This window comes from Venturia canescens, chromosome 4 (genome assembly GCF_019457755.1).
Source record: "Venturia canescens isolate UGA chromosome 4, ASM1945775v1, whole genome shotgun sequence".
Lineage (NCBI taxonomy): Eukaryota > Metazoa > Arthropoda > Insecta > Hymenoptera > Ichneumonidae > Venturia > Venturia canescens.
The window spans coordinates 10,967,599-10,989,857 of NC_057424.1; the positions used below are offsets into that span (position 1 = coordinate 10,967,599).

The 22,259-nt window shown below is 41.3% G+C and overlaps 1 protein-coding gene across 1 annotated transcript in view; it reads left to right on the forward strand.

Moving 5' to 3' along the window:
* Positions 1-4,209: 4,209 nt before the first annotated feature.
* The window catches only part of side-IV (sidestep IV), a 92,172-nt gene continuing 74,122 nt past the window's right edge, over positions 4,210-22,259 (forward strand). The window contains exon 1 of the mRNA XM_043416810.1: positions 4,210-7,756. Coding sequence (XP_043272745.1) covers positions 7,669-7,756 — 88 coding nt within the window. The 5' untranslated portion in view covers positions 4,210-7,668. The remainder of the gene's footprint in view (positions 7,757-22,259) is intronic.

Consider the following 22,259-nt stretch of genomic DNA (forward strand, 5'->3'; position numbering starts at 1 on the left):
TTCTTCTTCTTACATTAAGTGTCACGGGTTCGTGAGTTTAACGGATGAATTCGCTGTCTCGTTACTCCAGCATTTTCGCCATTTTCATTAAACTCGATGGCAGCTTCAATTAAAGTCGATCATGTCGAAATGATTTTTTTTTTTTCAAACGAAATTGACGTTTGGTCGAGGGATCTTCTTTAAGTTTTCATCATTGTTTGCAAACTCGTCTCTTTTCGTTTTACATCTACGAGGGTGCACACGCCGAAAAAATCGATCGGCCAATAGATTGGAAAGTTCGTCAACTTGATTATGAATATTTTGTGACGATTTTCGTATGGGGCTCTTCAGAAATTCGTGTGCCTTTTGAGAAAATCTTTTGAAGGCCAGTGCTTAAATACCACTTTCGTGATTCAATATTAAAATTTCTAGCTTTTGAACTCTGCTAATTGTTTAATGAGATCGGCCAGTGGCTCCGAAACACTTTTGTGGTATCCCTAATATCAGTGGCGTTACTAAAGCAACTTTTACATAGTATGAGAGCTTGTAAATTGAGCTTACAGATGAAGCGATAAAAAAACGGCATAACCTACAGTAATAATCAAGAGCCGTGGCAGCGGCCTGACGCGAAGAATTGAAAGGGGAAGCCACCACGAGCCCCCTCCTACACTCTTATGAATACTCGAATATGATGCGGTTTTCGAACGTGAAATAATATTTAATTACATATTATTATAAAGCTGTGCTACAAGTAGGTATTTAATGAGTTTATTATTTATTAACTTTGAACATAATAAATAATCGGATAAGGTTTGACGTTTTGTCGTGTTCAGGAAAAACCAGAGGTTGCGGTCGCATCGTTTGTTGCCGCTGCTTATTAATTTTTACCCGACAAAGGTGAAGCTAAAAGGAGGGCAGTTAATATATTGACGTCGCGAGCCGCTCTCGCGTCCGATGACAATCCGAAACAAGGTAAAAAGATAATCTTCATGAATCTGCATTTTTAAGATAACGAAATGTAAGAGTTCGAGTGGAGTCGAGTCCGCTTGAATGATACGTTGATTTTCACCGTCTCTCGTTCGAGAAAACTGTTACACTCGAGAAAAACGTTTGAAATGTGTTCGCAAGCAATATTTAGAGGGGAATTTATCAAAATGTATGATCTCAACGGCTCAGCGAGGCAGCAGACCCTTGGTCCTCTAGGCCGAGTTGGAAGTGGGGCGCTAGTGCGGCGAGGCTTTTCCTTGGTACGCGAGTACGCGATGGGGGCATGCGTCTGTAAGGATTAGCGAATGATTTGCAAGCGATGACCGATAACGAGCGGGACACTGGGAGGAACGCGGACGTGAGAGAGGCCAAAATTTATCTCGATCGAAATGAGGAGAGTTCTCGAAGTCAGGTCGCCCCGTTATCTCGAGCACGCACCCGGCGCTTGGGAAACGATCGATCTTTATAACGTCGTCGTTCGCGGGAGCCACCGAGAATGAGTATTATATTGGGCCTGTATAGGTATCCTATGGACACGAGAGTGCGACTTGTACGTTTGTGTCTATTCGAGTAACACTATCTGCGAGCGCAGCGCAGTGCATGCTGTGACTTGGCTTGACCATTGCCAAATCCTTCGTGCAATAGAGAGGCCATTTATTTGTCGGAATCATTGCTGAATCGCGGGCGGAGATCAAAAGTCTCAGTAACTATGAAAAATACAGTAAGAGATTTGCGAGCGTTAAGGAGTTTCGGTACAGGCGATACAATGTTGCCATGCTAATCCGTGCTAAAAAAATCCAAAAATTCAAAAAGTTCAGAATTTTATAAAATTTGGTGAACATATTCTTTAGTGCCAAATTTGACGACACAAATTTTTTAAGATTTTTCTTCTACACAGTTATCGAGTAATCGATCACTAAAGTTTACGTGTATAAGCATAGCGTTTCCATATATATAGGCATACATTCCGGGCATGAGAAATCTGCTTTAATGCGTAATTACTCGATAACTAAGTAGAAGAAAATTTTGAAAAAATTTGAGTTTTCGCACTCGATGTTGAAGAACATTATCACCAAATTTGATCGATTTCTTAATATTTTGACTTCTGTACCGAAACTCCTCAAAAAACCCACATGGAGCGAGAGACACATCGATACAAAAGCCACAAGTACTACAATCGTGAAGAATCGTGAAATGGCTCGGCCTGGCAATTGCAAGCTCAGCGCGGGGCATCCTGCTATGGATCGACGACAGCAGAGGGATCGAGCGAGTTGTACGAAAAGAGAGACAGATAAAGGGCGACAGAGCCGCAAGCTCAGCATCGCTGAGAATGCACAAGAGCGTTAAAATTCTCTCCCCGATCAGGCTCTCGCTTTTAGACTTAATCGAAAGCCTGCTCCCTGATGAGACTCGAATGTTCTGCTAGACACCTCGTCCATACTGTCATATCTACCGAAGTGATGTTCCCACAGCTGTCAGTTGATCTCAATGCCAGTCAACTCGAAGCATCGAATACATTTGCTTGGCTCTGTTTACTTCGAAAAATAAGCCATAACGAAAAAAAAAAAATGGAAAAGCAAATGATTTTTTACATTGAGAATTTGCAGTTTTGCAATTACACAGTTTCAGGGGACCGCAACGAAGGAAATTATACACGGTTAGCCAGAATTTTTCTAAACCGAATTTCATTTCTTATTTTCCCTCTTTAAGAGTACAGATCAGTCGACTAACCTCGCTTGGAATTTTCGGAATCGAAATTCTTGGACACAGTATGACCGATGAAAAAGAGGCTCCGTCAGCCCATTTTTGTCATCGCCCCGCCCACGTTGACAATTTGCAGAGCAATCACAGTTGCTCGTCCAACGCACTCATTTGCGCTCTGCACTCGGAATAGTCGTTGCCCACTTACCAGAGTTCAAAGAACACCAAAAACATTGACGGATTGAAACATCTTAACGTTTCAGATTCCAAACCGCCGTCCAGACATTGAGCGTAGATTATCGCTCCTTCATTCCGAAATCTTTTACACACAGCCTCCGGCGAGTCACGCGCATACGAATGGACTCGAAACCCGTCTGAATTCTTGAAACCTACATGCATGCTCCGGTGCGTGTAAAAGATGAAACAGCTTCAACTACCAAATCCAGTATTCTCTGAATAATTCATCTGCTTTGATGCTTGAATCGAAAATTTGAACTTCAATAGCGAACATACGTCGTCAAGGCGTCCATTTCACAACGCTTCGGAAGTGTGCCACGCGTCCATCCTTAATCCTAATATCCTATCAACTGACCAACAGAAGGCTATTCGATCACAATCTTAGCTTGGCGACAATTGTTTCCAATTCTGAAGCAGACGTCGGTCATATATATTAACATCACTATTATGATGTATCTATTGTTTGTACGTAGATGAAACAATAATCGAGTAATGCTGCTCTCCGGCGATGCATCCCTGTCCCAATAATGCATCCATTTCAACTCGGAGGCTAATACACGGAAATCTCTAATCTATCATCTATCCTACAGCTTTAACGGCATATAACGGTTGATCGAGGGGAATGCAGTTAATTCAAATCCGAGATTCCGGTAAACTCCTCCAGATTCCGTAGACCGCGATTTGTGACACGAGCTCTATTATCACAGGAACTTATGTATCAGTGAATTGATTATTGATGATCGTTGCTGGTAAGATTATGAGCATTGTGACAGTGAGTTCCGGTGACGTCGGCGCTATTTCATTGGATGTTCTAGACGTAGACATGAGTTTGAATTGGACACGATTAGTGAAGGGAAAACCGTGGTATTTCATGGTTTTAACCTCATTTTGAGAAAATGTAAACTGAGCAAACGAAGGCACAGCGACCCTCTCAACACGCTTCTCGTGGTTGGCGTTTTTTCTATTTGTTTCAGGCGCCATTCCGCGTGCTCTTACCTGGCTCGATGGTCCGATTGCCGGCGACTCATTAGCCGTCTCCATAGACCGTTGCAAACGCCTGCGGGGCCAGTTTCTCGCCCTTTCCCACTTTCCCTCTCTCCCTATCATTCGGTTTCTTTCTCCCTCCGACCCTCGGCGCCATACGCAGAGAGCTGGTAGTAGTAAATCATAGCGACGAGCTGAAGAGCGCGCGCCGCCCGAGTCCCTACGAAATTTCTCGAGCCCGGCCGAAGCAGCGCGTGAGCCGGCTCGCGAGCGCCTCTCGCGCTATTCAATGGCTTCTGAAATTCAGTACCGAGCCGCCACGGTTCAGGACCCGACGTGGTACGTTCTCGCTGTCGGGTTTTTACGGGCATGAGTTCTCGACTCTCGCATATACTTGGGTACACGCGTGAACTACAAACTCCGATAACAGTGATTTATGAAGGCGCTAGGACTTCATGAATGGAACGTCGAAGCTCGTAGTTTAGTGGTGGCAAAAGCAAGAGAACAAACGAACGTTCGTTGTCGTTTATTTGACAGCGAATTCGCATTGACAACATTTTTCAAATTCACTCATTTCGTCGTCATTCATGATCACAGTCGACTGTTGTTACTGAGGAAAGAGACGACAGGGTTGGAGCGATTTCGTGGGCAGCTCGATCAAGTTCGATCGTCGATCGGATGATGCAGTAGCTCAGCGAGCCTGCATTTGAAGGGGAGTAGAAATTCTATCGAGGATCCAACGTCGAGAATTGGAAATGCAGATTTTAATGCTTGTGTACCTCTCGCGAGCCTTCCGCCCTGTAACCTGAAAAAGTTTTTCGCTCTCTCCCTCCCACTCTGCAGCCCTGCCGCGTATACGCACATGTTTCTACGGTCATTCTGCCAACGACGATCTGCAGTCGATCAATCCCAGTGACATGTATGCAGAGCCCGGGATTAACGACTGTCGAGTGGGATCACGAGATTCGGCAAGTTGCCTCGAGCCCGGCGAATCATAAAAATCGTACCAACGAGTAATAATCGTTCGCATGTGTTACATCGCCGACTATTAATCTACGTGATATTCCATTGATTATTCAATGGATAATGGCCCATAAATAACGGCTTTCAGAAGTCGAACGTACCGAAACGAATAATCAAGTGAACATAAAAAACGTGTACACTGTGAGTGCATTTCGTCCACCTTCTCATGTCGAATGCTCAATTATTTCAGTCCATAGGTACCTGCGTGTGACTTTTTTTGTAAACAAATGTATCAGAGTTCACAAAGTGACCGAGCATGACTCGTTAATAACACTGTTACCAATGAAAATACCGGCACAGCGCGGAAACCGAGAATAACATACAAAGTCACGCTGCCGAATGACGATATCCGAGAGGGAAAACGGGAACGTAGCGATTTAATTGCACCGGTGTTGGATAATTAAACGTTACCCGACGACTGGATGTGCTCGCGAGTGTTCACCTGCATCCCCTTCATTCATTCGCTTCGTCTTCATTTTTCTTGCTCTCTCTCTCTCTCTCTCTCTCTCTCTCTCTCTCTCTCTCTCTCTCTTCCACTCGCACACATAAAACCAACAAAAACATAACCATATCCTAGTGAATTGAAATTCGGTTGACTAACACTTTTCCGAAATATCATCGTGCCAACTTAGCTCTTTCGTATACGAGAAATCAGAGGACCGATTCGATTATTCGAACTCTTCTATTCAAAGCGTATCATATACACTGCCGTACTGAACAATATAACTATATTTACAAAAATATTTGAATTATTTATGTTTATAAACGTGTACAAACATATGGGTACAGAGTTTACTGACATTATAAAAAATAGTGTAACGAGCAATCGATTGAAATTCGAAGGGAGTATTTCCGGGACAATATTTGTTCAGACACCAGTGCAACGTTCATATCCGTCTCAACACGACTGAGGACTCAAAAAATTGTTAATGCCTATCGCTGCCGTGCACTTTCCCGTCAATTTCTATCGGTATTGAATTCTCATTGAATAAAAACAAAGAAAAAATAAATAAAACGCAATCAAGGCTACACTTTCCAGTGAAACAAATGAACGCGAAAATTACCCACAGGAAGTAATTGGACGCATACTGAGAGTCGAATGAAAATAGACAAAATAGTCAATCAACGGGGATGGAAAATAACGGTACGATCGAGAAAAATAAATTCACAAAGAATCGACGTAGGATAGAAAGAAAGTTAAAGTTCGGCGCCGGTATATTACTCGAGATACAGGCTCCAACGTATTTGCTAAAGTCAACGAATACTCTCGTATTTTTGCGAGTATATACGTGTGATCAAATCGCCGTACTCAATCAATTGGTTCAATCTCTGTTCCGATAAATTGCCATATATACAGAGGCGCGACGTGATCGTGAACGACGAGGGACCGAAAAACGACACTGGAAGAGGCGAGAATAAAAAAAAAAAAAAAAAAAAAGAAAAAAAACGAGAGACACAAAAAAAAAAGAGGGCCGAGAATTGGTTGAACCGGTCCAGCGCAAAATGTCGAGAGGATGTGGAGGAAGGGTGGGCTCCAGTGGTTTTGGATTGACATTTATTAAAGCAAATTAAAGTATTATTTACGAATCGATACGTACAGCTCGACTCGTCACTTTGGATCTGTACACATCGAAATATCGGAGTTCTCTCGGTGTCGTAAAAATCAGCAGTGTGTAACACCAATGAACCAACGTGCCAGAAAAAAAGAGGAAGAGCAGTGGGCATATAAAACGTTGACACTCACACAAAAAATTCGATGGTGCGAAGAGTGATTTACTCCAAAAAAAAAATAGGATTAAAAAGTATGCGGCTCCATCTAGTGGGCTGGGGTGAAGTAGCGCGTGTGTCATCAGCCTCCTCATCTTTCGCGATTCGCAGATTTTTTCGTTAGCTCGTTACGTCGTAGAAGAGCGAAAAGTTCGTGAGAAAATTTGCAGCTTCGTGTGCCCGTACAATCTTTCTTTTCTCTCCTCCGGCCAGCCCGCCCTTGCCGCACCTCGCCCCTTCTCGCTGGCTCTTAGTTCTTTTATTTTCTCAATTATTTTGTTTCATCCCCTATCGCGCTCGCGGCTGGAAAGTACCTCCAGGTTGCGGGGGATCCAGCCTTGTTTATTCCTTCGTTTTTCTCGTGTTTGTTTTCGCGGCGATGCTTCGGCCGAGGACCGGTTAGACTAGAGGGAAAGCTCAGATACGGACACCGAGAGAGGAAAATAAAAATAATAAAAAAATAGGAGAAAGAAAAAAACGGAGAAGCTCGAATAAGAGGGCGACGTGCACACGCGAGGGTCGCACTCTCGGCAAAAGCCCCATGTGTGCATTCGGTGGAGGAGCTTTCGTGTTTGTATTACACTGAACGCGGGCGCGTGTGCGTGTACGTGCGGCTGTGCCAGTGTTGGTGCGATGCAGCAATTAGTGAGGGTTCATCGCGCCGGTATGAACGACTGAGCGGGAAGAGTTGACGCTATTATACGTATATACGAAGGTGAAACGGGCTACGCGGGAGGGTCGAAAGTACGAGAATACGAAGAACCGGAACCCCGTGGCAGGGGTTGCTGCGCTCTGTCTCCCGTCACTGTAATACGTCCTATTTGTGTGCATGAGTGCATAAGTTAGTGTACGCGCACCGGGCTCGCTTCGTTCGTTTGTTCGTTCGTTCACGCCCCGCGGGGAGTTCATCTGTGTTGCTGAGTAAACGTGGTGAAGGGCTAAGCGGTATAAGGGGAGGGCGGCGAGGTTTGCCGAAGGTACCGGAGCAAAATGTGGTGGAGTGTCGCGACAATGGTTTTGGTGTTGGGGGTTGGCGCTATGTTCCCGGCGGTGGAGATATCCGATCTGGATAAGCCAAGTGAGTTACACGCTCTTACTTACTTTATTTATTTCCTACACTCATCCCCCCCCCCCCCCTCCCCACACGGACTGTGCAGTTACACCGCGACATCCCCGCACACCCACGCGCCAATGTCGTACAAACCCATTTGCTCCACACATAGATCACAAAATACACCGTCAAGCCACACACATTCATCGATTGATATCCTCATTTGTTTGAGCATAAAAATAACGCATCGGAGATGGATTAGAGCCTCGAAACTACATGCATACACACTCTACTGCCAAAGTACAACACATTCTTCGTTCCGAGGCGCATCCTCGCTTCCAGCTATCGCGGAACGACGATCCTTTGAACCAAGTGAATGAACCTGCGCTGCATCGCGCGCGTTGCCTTACATTACCTCCCACTTTTCCGACGATCTGCTTTCGTTACGAGGAAACAGATCTAGAGTCGCGGTAGCGACTCGAGACAAGTACATTTACAAATCGTTGTTTCGTGGGATTAAAATGTACGATCTCATCTTTCTCGGAGTCTGAAAGGAATGAGCGTTCGAGTATTATTCCTGATGTGCTGTCCTTTATCAATAAATCGAGTGCAATTTCTCAGATTCCGATCCACGTTCGTCTGTGAGTAATGAAAGATCGTTCATTCGCCCCTCCAGACAGGGTTTCGAACAAATAATATGCTGCTTTCGATTATTTGAAAAATAATAAATTTCGTTGGAAACCGATGATGGTAGAAGATAGATAAAATATAATTATTATTTTTACATTCGTGATCGGAAAAATTTGATCATTATTCTTGTTCGACTTTTGAACCGGGCACAAATAGTTTCCATTTACGATTCGTAGATTGGAGAATTTTTCGATAGTCCTTTTCAGCGGTCTGGCCTAATTGGAGGGGCAACAAAAAGACTGTTTTCGTGATTTTTTTTTTGACCGCTATAAATTATAAATATAGATATATAAAGTGTTGGGCCTAAAAAATACACTCTTAAAACACTCCAAATTTTTTTTTTATATTTATTTTACCCAGTTTTCGTACGGAAAAATGAAATAAGAGAAGACCGGTCCAAAAAAAGATGGGTGTGCGCTGTTGATAAAATCTCTGGCATGGATGATCGGAGAAAAAAATGGTTTTAGATTCAATAGGTAGTCCAACGAGCCGTCGAAAAAGGCGTTTAAACAAAGGCAGGTGTAAACGTCGCTCAAAAGTATACCTAGACTGCTCAGATCTTTATAAAATTTTAGTATGATACTTTTAAACAAGTATACTTTCGATAAATGCAATTTAAAAAAAATCGATTTTTTGAAAATTCTAATTAGATTAAACCCTTTAATTTTAGTTTTCGAGCAATTGCAGTTCCATTTTTGAGTGTATTTTTAGGACGATAGACTTGTAAATTTCATTGCGAACTCATCGCTGAAAAGTCGTGAAGTAGGTTAATTATTTGTGGATGAAAAAAAATGGAAATGATTATACTTTTATTTAGTCAAGTGGTTCGACTCAAGTACGAGCATTTATTTTAAATCTTGATACGCGATTTAAGTGGGTCTTCACAAGTTGCGGCAGTCAAACAAGGCAACTGAGGTAATTAATCCACAGTCACGAAGTTATGTCGTCCATCGCGCGTCGGTCGATTCACTTCCAAACATATTACGTTATGAATGTGTATTGTAGAGATCTTCGATATGGTCACGCTTGAAATAATATTGCGATAATTCATATTTATGGTTTTCTGTCATGGGAAAAGGGAAAATATTCGTAATGACTTTTCAATGATCTATCGACCTGTAAAACATGGGCTCCAATAAAAGTCAAGCGCATCTTTCGTAATTCTCAATCGATGAAAAGCATATTTATATTTATGAGTCAACACGAGTCATCGTGATGCCCACAAATGAGGATTTCCAATATTTTTATTTACGATGAAACAGCTTTTGCATTCATAGAAAACGAGAAATTTTTTAAGGGTCTGACGCTTTTTTTATGATCGTTGATGAAATGTTTCTTTCGCGCAGCGACGAAATTTTTCAGCCCAAAACTCAAGTCTATATTTCAATCGAACATTTTTTCTCGAACGCTCCTCCAAATTATTGGGATTCTACTCTGTCGGAGTCACACAAACAATGGATGAAAATCGAGCAAAAAAATGGGGCCCAGCCCCAAGATTTTTTACTCAAACCGTTTGAGAGCAGTCTGGAAAAAAATAAAAGCCCGAAAACCGTCATATTCGCGCGTGCGCATAAGAATGCGACAGTGCTCGCGCGCGCGTTGGCTCTTTCTCGAAATGCTTCGGATCGAGCCGCTAGCGGGTTTCTGAATTCTGACATTTATTCAAGTGAAGTTTCCATCTATATGAGGTTTCAATTGAATATTTTCTAGATATGTCATACGGAGCTCACGAATGTGTGCATGACTCAACTCCTCATAGAGCATCCGAGCTGCTGTTTTTTTTTTTTTTTATTTTTTTTTATTATTCTTTATCAATTTGAATACACAGTTCAATCCTCGAGCATCCTCAACGTTCATAGGGGCCGAACGGCCGCGAGAGATTGTTCAGTAAAGCGTATACGAGTACGATACACGATTAATTATCATAACCCACCTGTACTTGCCTCGGACCGGTTTTCACAGCATATTCACAGAGAAATGGGGACAGCATACGCTCGAAGATCGTTGTTGATAAAAAAAATAAGACGTGAATCGTGAAATTAGTTGCCATTTTTCTAGCATCATACGGATCCTGCCCCCCTGTTTGGTGTGATAAATTTTCGAGAAAATGAAATCCCTCGTGGTTTTATACGATTCATCAAAAAACGAATGACTAATGTTAATGCTTGGCACTCACAACTCCAGCACAGTTTGCCGCGTTCTCCGCACGAGACATAAGAGTTCCCATATACAATACTCTCGCGTGTGTGCACGTTTATATTCATACATACAAGCCCACGAGCGTGCATCTATTGCATCGTATGCGATAGATGTAAAGCTTGAGCTCGGTGAAATTAATGTTCATTCTTGGTCTTAATTCAAATTCAGTTTAGCGAATTCATGAGAAGCACCGAAAAGTTTGTTCATTTTCATCAAACCACGGCACTGCATCTCTCGCTAATATAATGGAATATGCACGTAGATCAACATCATCTATAGAGCTACGCAGATGCAATTGTTCTGAAAACTGCAAAACTCATATATAAATATACACTTAAGGGGCTCACCTCGTGTGGCAGCTGGATTTTTTGGGGTTTTTTCGCGATTTCTTAGCGGCGAGGAATAAACATAGACTTTTGAAATTTGAAGGGTTTATTTATTGGTATATCAACTCTATGGTAGAATTTTTGAACTCTGATATCTCGGGTAGATTCGGTGTAAAACTACTCCACAGGAACCCACATGTTTCTCCATGGTCTCCGCGATTTCGGGGGATTGGTTTATCTGAGATGAAAAAACCAAAGGGCGTTTCGTTTTGTAAATCAAAACGCAAAATTCGTGTTTCGAAGCGCGAAAATCCTTCAATTTTGAATATTTCTGTATGATTTTAGTTCAAGCGTTAGCCACCGTTTTACTCATCAAAACGCTCTTCGGTTTTTTAATCTCAGCATTTCAAAAGTCTGTGTTTTTATTCCTCGCAGTAAAGTAATTGCGAAAAAAAACCAAAAAAAATCCGACTGCCGCACGGGGTGACCCCCTTAAGGATTTATGCGCTGTTGAAAAGTTGTACGATAGCGGGAAGCGTGACTATGAAATCATACGAGTTGATGAAGTAATTTGCAATTTAATGGACAATCGAACGACGTTGATTGCCAATAATATCATCAAGCCCTGAAAATTGTTTCATAAAAACCTTTTTCCACCGTCTCATTTGTCACCTGCACGCCGATTTCTGGGTGACTTTATTCACATATATTTCATTTTTATGATTTACCTTTCCCGCGGACCTCGCTTCAAGTAATTTATCTGTTTTTACGTTTAATTATAGCCATCGAACATTCGTAAGACACGAAGTTTTAAGAAAACCCAATTACGAAATGAGATACGCGGACGTCGACTTCCCTGGTAAAGAAGTCGATATTTTTGTGCTCATGATCCTTGGGTGACAAAAAAATTCAAGGATCCATAAGGAGCACCGATAACTACGTTCGAAATAATATCAGAAATCGAAGTTCCTCAGCTCCAATAAACCGTCATGACTTTTCCAATAATAAAAGTAACCAGAAAACCAAGCATTTTTTTAGTTTATTAACCAATTAATGAGAAAATTCATGAAATTTGATTTTCCAACAACAGAAGAAAGCACAAAAATTAGTAAAAATGAAAATGTGTTTCGCAACGTGATGAATAAATTAACAACGAACTGCTGCGCGACGATCTATGTATGCTTTAGAAAATTTTGTTTTTTTTATTCGAAAGTGAGTGAAACAACAGAGAGCGTGTAACCAGTAAATACAGATATACGTTATTGAAAGGAGCGGGCAGTAAAAAATTGTTTTCATTCGTTAAATCTCGCAAGCGCACATTGTGTGTCTGCGGAGTATAGATGACACGGTACACGTACGTAGAAATTTATTTGACGATGTATGCACGATGCGTAACGAGAGAGGCCCCGACAATTCGGCCATGAAATGAAGCACGGAGTGTTTGCTTTAATTAAAACTCGCCGATAGGTAAAAGTGGAAAAAGAGAGGAATAGGACGAAAGAGCGAGAGGGAAAAACAAGGCGTACAATCCGGTGCCGGTTGAACAATTCGTGAATACAATTGGAGAGTGGACCTATTGATATATAGAAACCTCATACGATAATAGTCAAGCATATCTGCGAATGTGAGCGAATATTTGTACAGGATCGGGGGCTCGACTAGCGTCCTCTGTTTGAAGCGGCGTGCGTGTACGTTTAAAAGTCGCTAGAAACAATCGGCTCCATTTTCAACATGTGTTCAAAATTGAAATCCTAATCTGTAGTCCGGGAGCGAAAATTAGCTTGGAGCACTTTGTCAGCAGTGGATGAAAATTATTCACGTGAGTGTGCAGCAGTGCACGAACGATTGTTAGCGGTCATTGTTTTCATCGAATTATTTTATTCCCGAAAATGTCGAGTTCGACACGGAGCAATTATTTTTAATGCCTGCTTATCTTCCGACGTTTTAATTTGCATTTGCTCATAATAATGCGTTTCATTAGTACAATGAACGCGTGGACTTGCGAGCACGTTTGTTTTTCGTTGCACAAAACTGTGAGAAGAATCGAGCTGTCCGCCAGTAACGAGTTGACGCGTCACTCGGCACAGAGGAATTGCATTCGTGCGTACCAGAATCAGCGATGAGACTACTCGGGGCGAGCAACAAGCGAGCTTCGCCTTGCTAACGCGAGAAATCCTTTGCGCGAGAAAAAGAAGATGGAAAGGATTCTTCCACGCTCTCGCATGCACGCCCCCCAATATGCTTTTGCTCGTAAAAAAGTGGTGGAGTTTAATTAAAGCAGTGCTCTGATCCCCTCGTCAATTTATTGCGAAGAACCGTAGATTGGCGCTTAAAAAGATCGAAATGGAGAATAACGAGGAAACGTGCCTGCTGCTGGTGCTGGCTCTTTCAACGGCCACGCGACCCCCGTTCCACCGTGACTTTGAAGCTAACGCGAGTCCGAGGCGATTGCCATGGCTTCTCGAACGAAAAGGCACGCCATCGTCGCAGTGATTTATATGAACCACCATGTTATGGCTACACCAACAACCAACTCATGCATACACCCAATGCAAACGGCAATGCAAAGAAATGTGGCTTAACTAAATGACAGGCTTAATCTGTACTCGTCGAAACACGGGTTTGCGAGGGTCTCAAGCTTATGAACGAAACACACGCTCACTAATTACGTGCACAAGTGCAAATTCATCTAGCACCAAGGAAACGCAACATTGCCTGAGCACTATTCAAGATCGATTGCCAGACACTTGACACACGACTTATACTTGTTACGAAAAACCCTTTATTTCCTTAAAAAACTACGCTATCCTGCGAAACTCATGTCCAATGAGATTTCTAACAGCTAATGAGGCTAATTGGATGTTCAAATGCGATGGTAATTGGAGACTTGATCTTTCTCTTTCGTGGAGATCGACGTCTTTCAATTATGTAAGAAAGGGGCATTACATATGCACCATGACCCTCGAGCATTGATAGTCTGAAAGAGCACATTTGGAGCGTGAGATTTCGAGAGTCGTTAATAGCAAATATTCTAATCATATGGACGATGACGAGGAGAATAGTACCTCGAGATATTCCTATAAGTGGATTGAAATCGAAACACTAATTGGGCTCTTGAAGAAATCGATGTGTTGTGGATAGTGGCAAATTCTTGGATAGAAATCTTATTGGAGAAGCATTCTCGAACGTTAAAGTGGTTGTTTGTCTTATTGTTAAATTTCTTCAACGCGGAAAGTTTCATTTTTGAGGAAACTTGTGAAATGATTTTGTAATATTTATTCAACGTAAGTATAACTAAATAATCGAATAAATCCAACACTCGATCATAGCATTTTTTTTGTTGAAACGTGGGAATGGAGAGCTGGAAACGAATATTGATAGCCAATATTCATTTCCCAGAACTCATAACCTTTTTTTTCTAGATTTGAATGAATATCTTTTCGTCAATTGTTATTTGAATGGTGTCTTCGTTTTTACAACGAGCCTATCCAATTTTTTGTCTAGTTTGTTTTCGTGTTACATGTTCTTGCAAATTTGATATGAAATCAAAGGCAGGGCTCGTGCAAACATGCCTCCTCTCTCGACAATAGGGACTGACATTGTTACGCTTTGGTCTCGATACATGAATATGCTTACACTTTCATACGTTCAATATTATTGGTTTCACCGTTACAAACGCAATTACCATTCCTCTGCGTGTGCGCTTTTATATACGCAATCCCGTGTCGTTCCCTTTTTTTTTCCATTATGTATTGGTTTCGTCTTCTTGACACATTGCTCCGCTGCCCCTGCGTACATGGGACAGCGATAGCCTAGCAATTCTGAACTTGAGAACGGTCGAAAATATCGACCGTTTAAAAAATCAAGTTTATCTTGACGACTCTCTGTGCATTGTTCGAATCGGAATGTGTACTCAGGAACTGAAAAAATCAAAAGGGACGAAAGAAACGAAAGGCAAATGCTCAGTAAGAGTTTTTGAAAGCTGAGAAGTATATAGAAGAAGGGCCGTAAATAAATCGTCTATTCTGGGCAGACTTTAATAGAATGTGAATTTCATGAGGGAGTGATGAGCGACGATGAGAAAGAATCGGAAGAAAGAAGAAGGCAGTAGGATGAATGAGGACCCAGTTCATTCTCCGAAAGCGTAGCTCTGATGGTTTCAAGTGATTCTTATCGCGCTGAGATTTTCCACTGTGAAAACCAGCGCGTCTTTGTCGGAGCGACAGGGGGAGTTAAATCAGTTCAAGAGAGACAATGAGAGGGAGAAAAAGAGCGAGGAGGGGGGATAAAAATTTACTCAGAAACGCGTTCTCTTCTTCCATCCGCTATCCGCTACTCTTCCTCGGTCATCTTCAGATCAAAAACGGATAATTAACTTTTTGCCTGCAATAAGAATAGTGTAGAGAACGAGCGAGAATAAGCGTGTGGCTGGTGTATAATAGGGAATAGTCAGGGAAGATTTCTTCTCGCGGGTAACCTGCTCCAAAACGACTTAATGACTAACGATTTATCATAGCAGCGACCTGCTGGGTCCTTTCCTCCGGTGCATCCCCTCCGGCTGCAGCTCGTGTAAGGGTGAGAGCCTCTATGGACCTTCAAATATATGTAGTACCTATCCAGTTATAAATTAAGCTCGACTCACCGAACTGCCCGAGATTCGCACGCTACTTTGACCTCCCGCTCGCTCTTTCTTCCTTTCCTTTTTTATCCATACCGCGACTCTCACACCCCCGCGAACAATAACGACGAGCGAGTTGGGGCACATTCCAATTTACGAATTGTCCCTCCTCTCTTTATTTCTTTCCGTCTCTCTTACGATTTCTTTTCCTTTTTTTCTTCTCTTCTCATGATATAACTACAGAAATGCTCGAACGCAACCACTCCATCGCGAACGACCTAACGTTTCCGGCGAGTCTTTTTATTCTCGCTCGAAGAACAAACTCGTAGTACACAATGCCGTGTGTGCGTACACCGCCACCGCAACCTGGACCTTCCCACACTATCGCACACTCCCGCACACGCATTCATAACCACCACGACGAAACAGAGTAGGGACAACAGGAGTCCCCTGCTCCTTCGATATTGCACGTCATTCCGACATTAATCCAAGCTCCGTATGACATTAGTGGCCACTGGTATATAACGTCCATTTTTTTTACGTTTTTTACTTCACTTTTTGTCCCCTATTTTCCTCTTCGCCCATCCCTCTCTCGACCCGGTCAAATCCAATTTTTTTCTCGAGCCAGGCCCCCTTCATTGTCCGGATCAAATGAACAAAATTGAACGGCCCGAAGGCTGCGTACTTTTTTTCGTAAGACGGGTCTGTGATGCGCGTCTTGCGAAGTCAGACTAGAATTTTCTACGATCGCGGTAGAGAAAATGCAATTTGGGCGATCGGGACTATTCGGTTTCTGATTCAATCGGAATGTATAGTCCTTAATGATGTTTCACTTGAAATATCTTACTCGACTTTACGCTACAAACACTTGGAAAGAAAGGAGCGAATATCTTGTCGGAAGGTCTTCATTTTTTTCATTATGAGTGATTTGAAATAAAATAAAATCAGTTTTTTTCTTGATTTTTTTTCACTACGAATAAATTGAGATATCGATATAAAACGAGAATTTTTTATCTTGGGCTTTCTCAGGATAATTCATCAATATTTTTCACAATGACTGATTGAAGCTTCAAAAATCACTGGCAAAACTGAGTTTAATAATAAAGACACGAATCTTGGATTTTATGGTACTAGTATTATAACCACGATCGTATGTGAGCCTGCGGAAAAATGTGAGACCGAACGTAATCAAGTTTCTTCTTTACGTGCATATTTTGGTCTTAATGGCACTAATAATTTCGAGTCCAACGTTTTTTAGTATTCCGATGTTCGTTACTTTACGGTTTTATTCATGTAAACTCTGATCACGTCAATTTTTTTTACTTCAAATGTATTAATGCTTCGAGAAAGTGTGTCTGGAAGTCACGTGAGAAAGATCATTAGCAGAATTGATCATTTTAAGGACGTAAGAGCTAACGTAGGAATCGACATCGTTAAAGGAAATTTGCCAGCTTGGGTATATCATTACGCCACAGCCACGAACAAACGATTGTGAACTGACGTGAATTTTTTATTTCCTACCAGTGACGTTGTTTTGTTTGATATGAATTTTCAGTGACTAAAACAAAATTTATTGTTTTGTCATTTTGTAAACTTTCGTTATAGCATCAATTCAATTTTCATGGTTTCTATAAATTCTACAGGATATTCTAGAGATTTTTATATATTCAACGTACAAATTTTTCGCTAGCACAAAACGACTTTTATTAAATATTTTTAACATGGAGTGACTCATACAAGTGTACAATCAGCTAAAAAATAACGCACTCGACAGTTGGAAAGTAACCAGAGAGACGTGAATACATTACGCATACCTCTGGTAATGGATATACACATACATTTACGATTCACTCAATGGCACATCACTCGGTATGCTTGGCCATCCGATTGACGATTGCAATTATAGAAAGTTTATCGAAGCATCAAAATAGCGACTGAATGTCGGTGATTAAGTTGCTCCATACACATACGTTTAATGTGTAATCACCTTTAATGGGAACTAATGCGTGGATGGGTGTATATACAAGTTTAAGGGGATGCTCATAAAAACAGAGAGAAACACGTGAATATAAGTGATGTATATACCAACGTCTGCGTCATTAACTTATCGTTATTTACGATTGAGCGTATGGCTTCAATAGTATACACGTCATTCGAGGGGGGAAGGGGGGGGGGTGGATGTTTATATTGCAGAGAAATTTGACATTGCTTCCCATATCACATGCGAATTGCTTCGCTATCATTTCAGATTTCACGGTTTCTTTTTTATTCTTTTTTTTTTGTGTTTTTTTTTCTTCATTTTTCTTTTCTCGCGACACTTCCGCATCCATTGAGCTGGTAATTCGAGTCTTTTTATCGCTCGAAAATGACCAAATAAAAGCCATCGAATGCGTCACACTCTGTCTATATAGATAGTTGTGACCGCTTTAAGAGTGCATTTTACTTCTTCTGCTGGCGCATGATAAAACACGATACGCTTTTGCGGTATGGGGCGCGTATTCGCTTTCGCCACGATCTTCGTAATACCCATGGGCATTCGTTATAATGCGCAAAACTTTGGCAATCATCGCTCGTAATCGAGATTGCAAGCTCCGGCAAGTTTGTATATGGAACGCGTGGAACGTGGAAGGATAACGAAGCAACTCTTCGGTTAAGCGAGTTGCGCTTCTTTCGAACGAATTGCTTATCCGCTTGCTCGCGAGGAGCTCTAAACAATGCTCTGAACATCTTGTACTTTTGGCATTTAACTCAGCGGAGATGCTCCAACACGAAAAAAGGAAGGAATAAAATGAAAATAAAGTAGAATCGTGGAGAGTGAGCAACGCCGAGCGACAGCCGGTTCAAAAATTGCGGCGATTCCGATAGAAAAGGTAGAGAGAAAAGAGCAGTGGAGCTTACCGTATAGATTACCCATAATCCCTCGGGGATCGTGTTAGCAGTTGCGCACCTTCGAGTGATCGGACCGAAACTTTCAGTACAGGCCGCTTTCGTCGCCTACTTTCTCCCCGTATCGTGTCCGCAAATATAAAAGCAAAAAAGTTTGAAACAAAAAACGTGCTCGCACCTAACTTTTTTCGCGTTCTCGCCACTACTCTCCCTCCGATTCTCGCTACCGTTACTTTTGACATATCGCTTACCCGGAACCTTCAGACAACGGATCATTGCACCTAATACCCCAATCGAAAAATGCTATGGAATTCCGAGGACAAATGAAAATAAGTGGGACTTAATCCCGTAGGAATAGACGATCGTGTTTTGGTATGGAAACCCCTTCGTATGGGATTGCACCGGTGCCGATAACGCTTTGGATAAAAATGGAAAACTTTATTAATGTTCCTTCACGATTCTGCTTTTCAATGGTGTATTCGAAGCTTGTAAATTTGTATCCAGAAATTGGTCGATCGCTTCGTCACAGTGTGAAATTAATGAAAAAGTGTAACGACTGTGGAGTCTCAAGAAAATGCGTATTTTAATAAAATTTTTGTTGGAAAAATCGTATTTTTTTATCTCTGCATTGAAGATTTTAATCTCGTTCGATGTTATATATTAGTTCGAATTTAAAAAATTGTGACGAGCACACACGCATGTTTGTTTGGGAGGCTTGATGAATTGGCATTACTTTTAATTAAGCTTGGATCATTCGAAGCTTCATTCGACACACGAGTTTCTTTAAATTTAACTAACGAGATGGATTGATCTGGATGAATTTGATAAACTAATATTACTTTTCGGATCAAAGCGCTCGATGAGAGCTTTGTAGTAATTATTTAGAGGGAAAGCAGAGCACATACAGGGAAAAATCATGGTGGATTTGACGGACATTAAAATGTTTTTCGAACTGCAAAAACTACAAAAAAACGATTGGATGACAATGAATCGTGAGGATCGATCAATACGCGGTTATTATCTTTGTAGTTTCGTCGAGTGGTATCATAAGTAACGGGAAATAAATTTAATTACTAAATTGAGAAAAAAACAGTCGGAAATAATAAAATGAAAAACGAGAGAATTCAATTTCGCAATTGTCCTTTTGGGGGACGGTTTTTTTCATTGATTTTTGCACTTGTATGTCAAAGAAATATTTCCACTAAAATTATCAATTCGATATCAATATGTCGTGCCGAACATTCTTTAGCATTGTTTTCTGACGTTCGATACACTGGTATAAGTTGTACAATTTTCTGAGCGCAAGAGAGTTGTACACAGAAGTGAAGCTCTGGTGTGTGTCCCATCTTTTTTCCTCATTATCTTTTGTTCTCGTGGTCGTTTGTAACGCTTTTTTTCCTCTTCATTTTATTTTCTTTTCTTTATACGTACGACATCATTTTTTCATACATACGAGCGAGAGTGATTGGCACGTCGGGAAATGCACGCAGAGAGAGAGAAAGAGAGAGAGAGAGAGAGAGAGCTTGAACGCTCTCGGTCTGTTTTGCACGCCCTGAGGGTACATGCCTTAAGAACGTTGTGTCTGAGTCGCGATATGTTAGATGGGAGAAAAGAGAAAAAAAATAAAAAATAATTGTCAGAAAGGGAAAAGGGAAGAGACAGAAAAATGCTGAGTGGAAATTTGCAAAGGGCGAACACCTCACAGGCTCAGCAGCTGTACTTTCCACTTCTTTTACAACCATAGATAACAATTTTTTTTTCAAAGCCTACATTACTCTGTTATGTGGAAGCATAATTATTCAATTGAACGATAGAAAACAAAACGAGCAATGAAAATAAAATATGAATAACGAATTTCTTTCACGTTATTTATTACGATTCGCCAATCAATAATCGTCGGATGATTAAACGTGGTTAAATTCACGCAGCGAAATTACCCTAGTCCAGTAGTTATTGATTAGTGAGTCCATCCATTCTAACCGCGCTAATTTGAAGCATTATCGAGTCTATTAATGGCCCATAATTGAGAGATTGACCGGTGAATTTCAAGCGGCTTAAAATGCGCACGTACCTTCCATGGACTAATCCTATAGTTTCTTACCTAAACCAAGTTCTTACTGACGAGTTTAACATTTTTTTCAAATTAACGTAAAACTTCAAGCGTTCTATCGGTATGCGATGAACGGATAACGCTTCGTGCGAATATCGATTGTTTCTTCCAGCTCATGATCCTTCAATCAGATGCCCGATTGCTGTGTACCGTTCTATTTAATCGCCTTACACTCAATTCTCGTTAGCAATTTACGAAGCATTACGGCTCTGGTAGGACTGCATTGAAACGGAGGACGTTGTGAAACCAGCCGTTAGAAGCACGAGAAAATTCTTAGTATATCTGGCCAAATATCGAAATCAATCGTTGTTTAAGCTTCAGGCAACATTTCGTTGGAAATTATACTTTCGATAGACGCGAACATAACAAAAATCCGTTCATTCAATACAAGCCCTTTCTAATAACTTGATCAAGTCGATTATTCCTGTTCAATGAATGCAAGAGTGAAAAAAAGAAGCTGAGATGCCAAAAAGATATCGTGAGTGGACAAAAAATGAAGCCCCGAGCCACAGGCAAGCGTAAAGGGCGTTGAGCTTCTGTCTTTTTTTCAAAACCCACTGACTCGGCGCCTCGGTCGGATCATCCTTCAATACAGTTTTGAACGCGATGCCATGATATCTGACAAAATGCTATGAATCAAACCGGATATTGTCACAGGATTGAATCGCTGCTCAAATGATTTAATATTCGAATCTTCGAGCCAGCGATTCAGATTCTAGCGTTTGCAGTGCAACGAGCGTGATTGCAGGCAGGGGGCAAATAAGCCTGATGCGTTAAGTTTCGTCGTTGAGAAGGTGCGAATAATCCGAGCATGCATGATGGAATGACGTAAAGATATATCGGTGGATGCAGGAGAGAGAGACACACAGGGAGGGCTGTGTACTGCCGACCATTCTCTGTGTTTCTCTCTCTGCTTTGCGGTTAAGCATATATGGTGTATAATTCAATATTATATAGTAGGAATTGTAGCTGTGAGCAGTAGCAGAGCAGCGCCAGTACGGGGAGAGTGCGAGACAAGGGGATTGGGTATCCGTTAAACTCTCGTCCTTGCTGCTCCCCTATCCCAAAGCGAACAGCGTGGTGAGAAGTATAAATCAACCAGTCGCTATGTATCACGGCATAATTGTGATAGATCGTCAGCCGTAAAGGTTCGCAATTAGTTATGTAAATGCAGAACTCTCAGGAAGTCACAGCTCTCGAGGCACTGACAATTGCTTGCAATACTTCAGATTCACACCGGTTTACGCTTACGTGTCCGATCGATGTTTGCATACATAGATGTTAATATCGATGGGTCTATAAGTTTCATGAATTTTCCAATGGTATTTTTATCATCATAAAATATGAAATGGTGGCTTCGATTGACACTGAAAGTGTAAACAGTGCTGTATCTTCGAGCCTGAAAAACTGATACATTTGACATTTCATACATTTGGTTTAAAATTCAATGCGATGTGGTAGGAAAAGACTCGACTTTTAGTGTAGCCTGGAGGAAGGATTTCGTATTTAATTGGAAAAAAAAATTGTGACAAAAAAATTAAAAATTTAGCACCTCGAAGAATGAATTTTTTGTTAAAACTGTCGCCATTTTTTTTTAAATCAAAATTTTTACAAATCCTTCGTCCAGGCTCAAACTATTATTATAATTAATGAATGGTATACATTTGGTATGGAACGGATGAATAGTTTTTTAGTTATCAG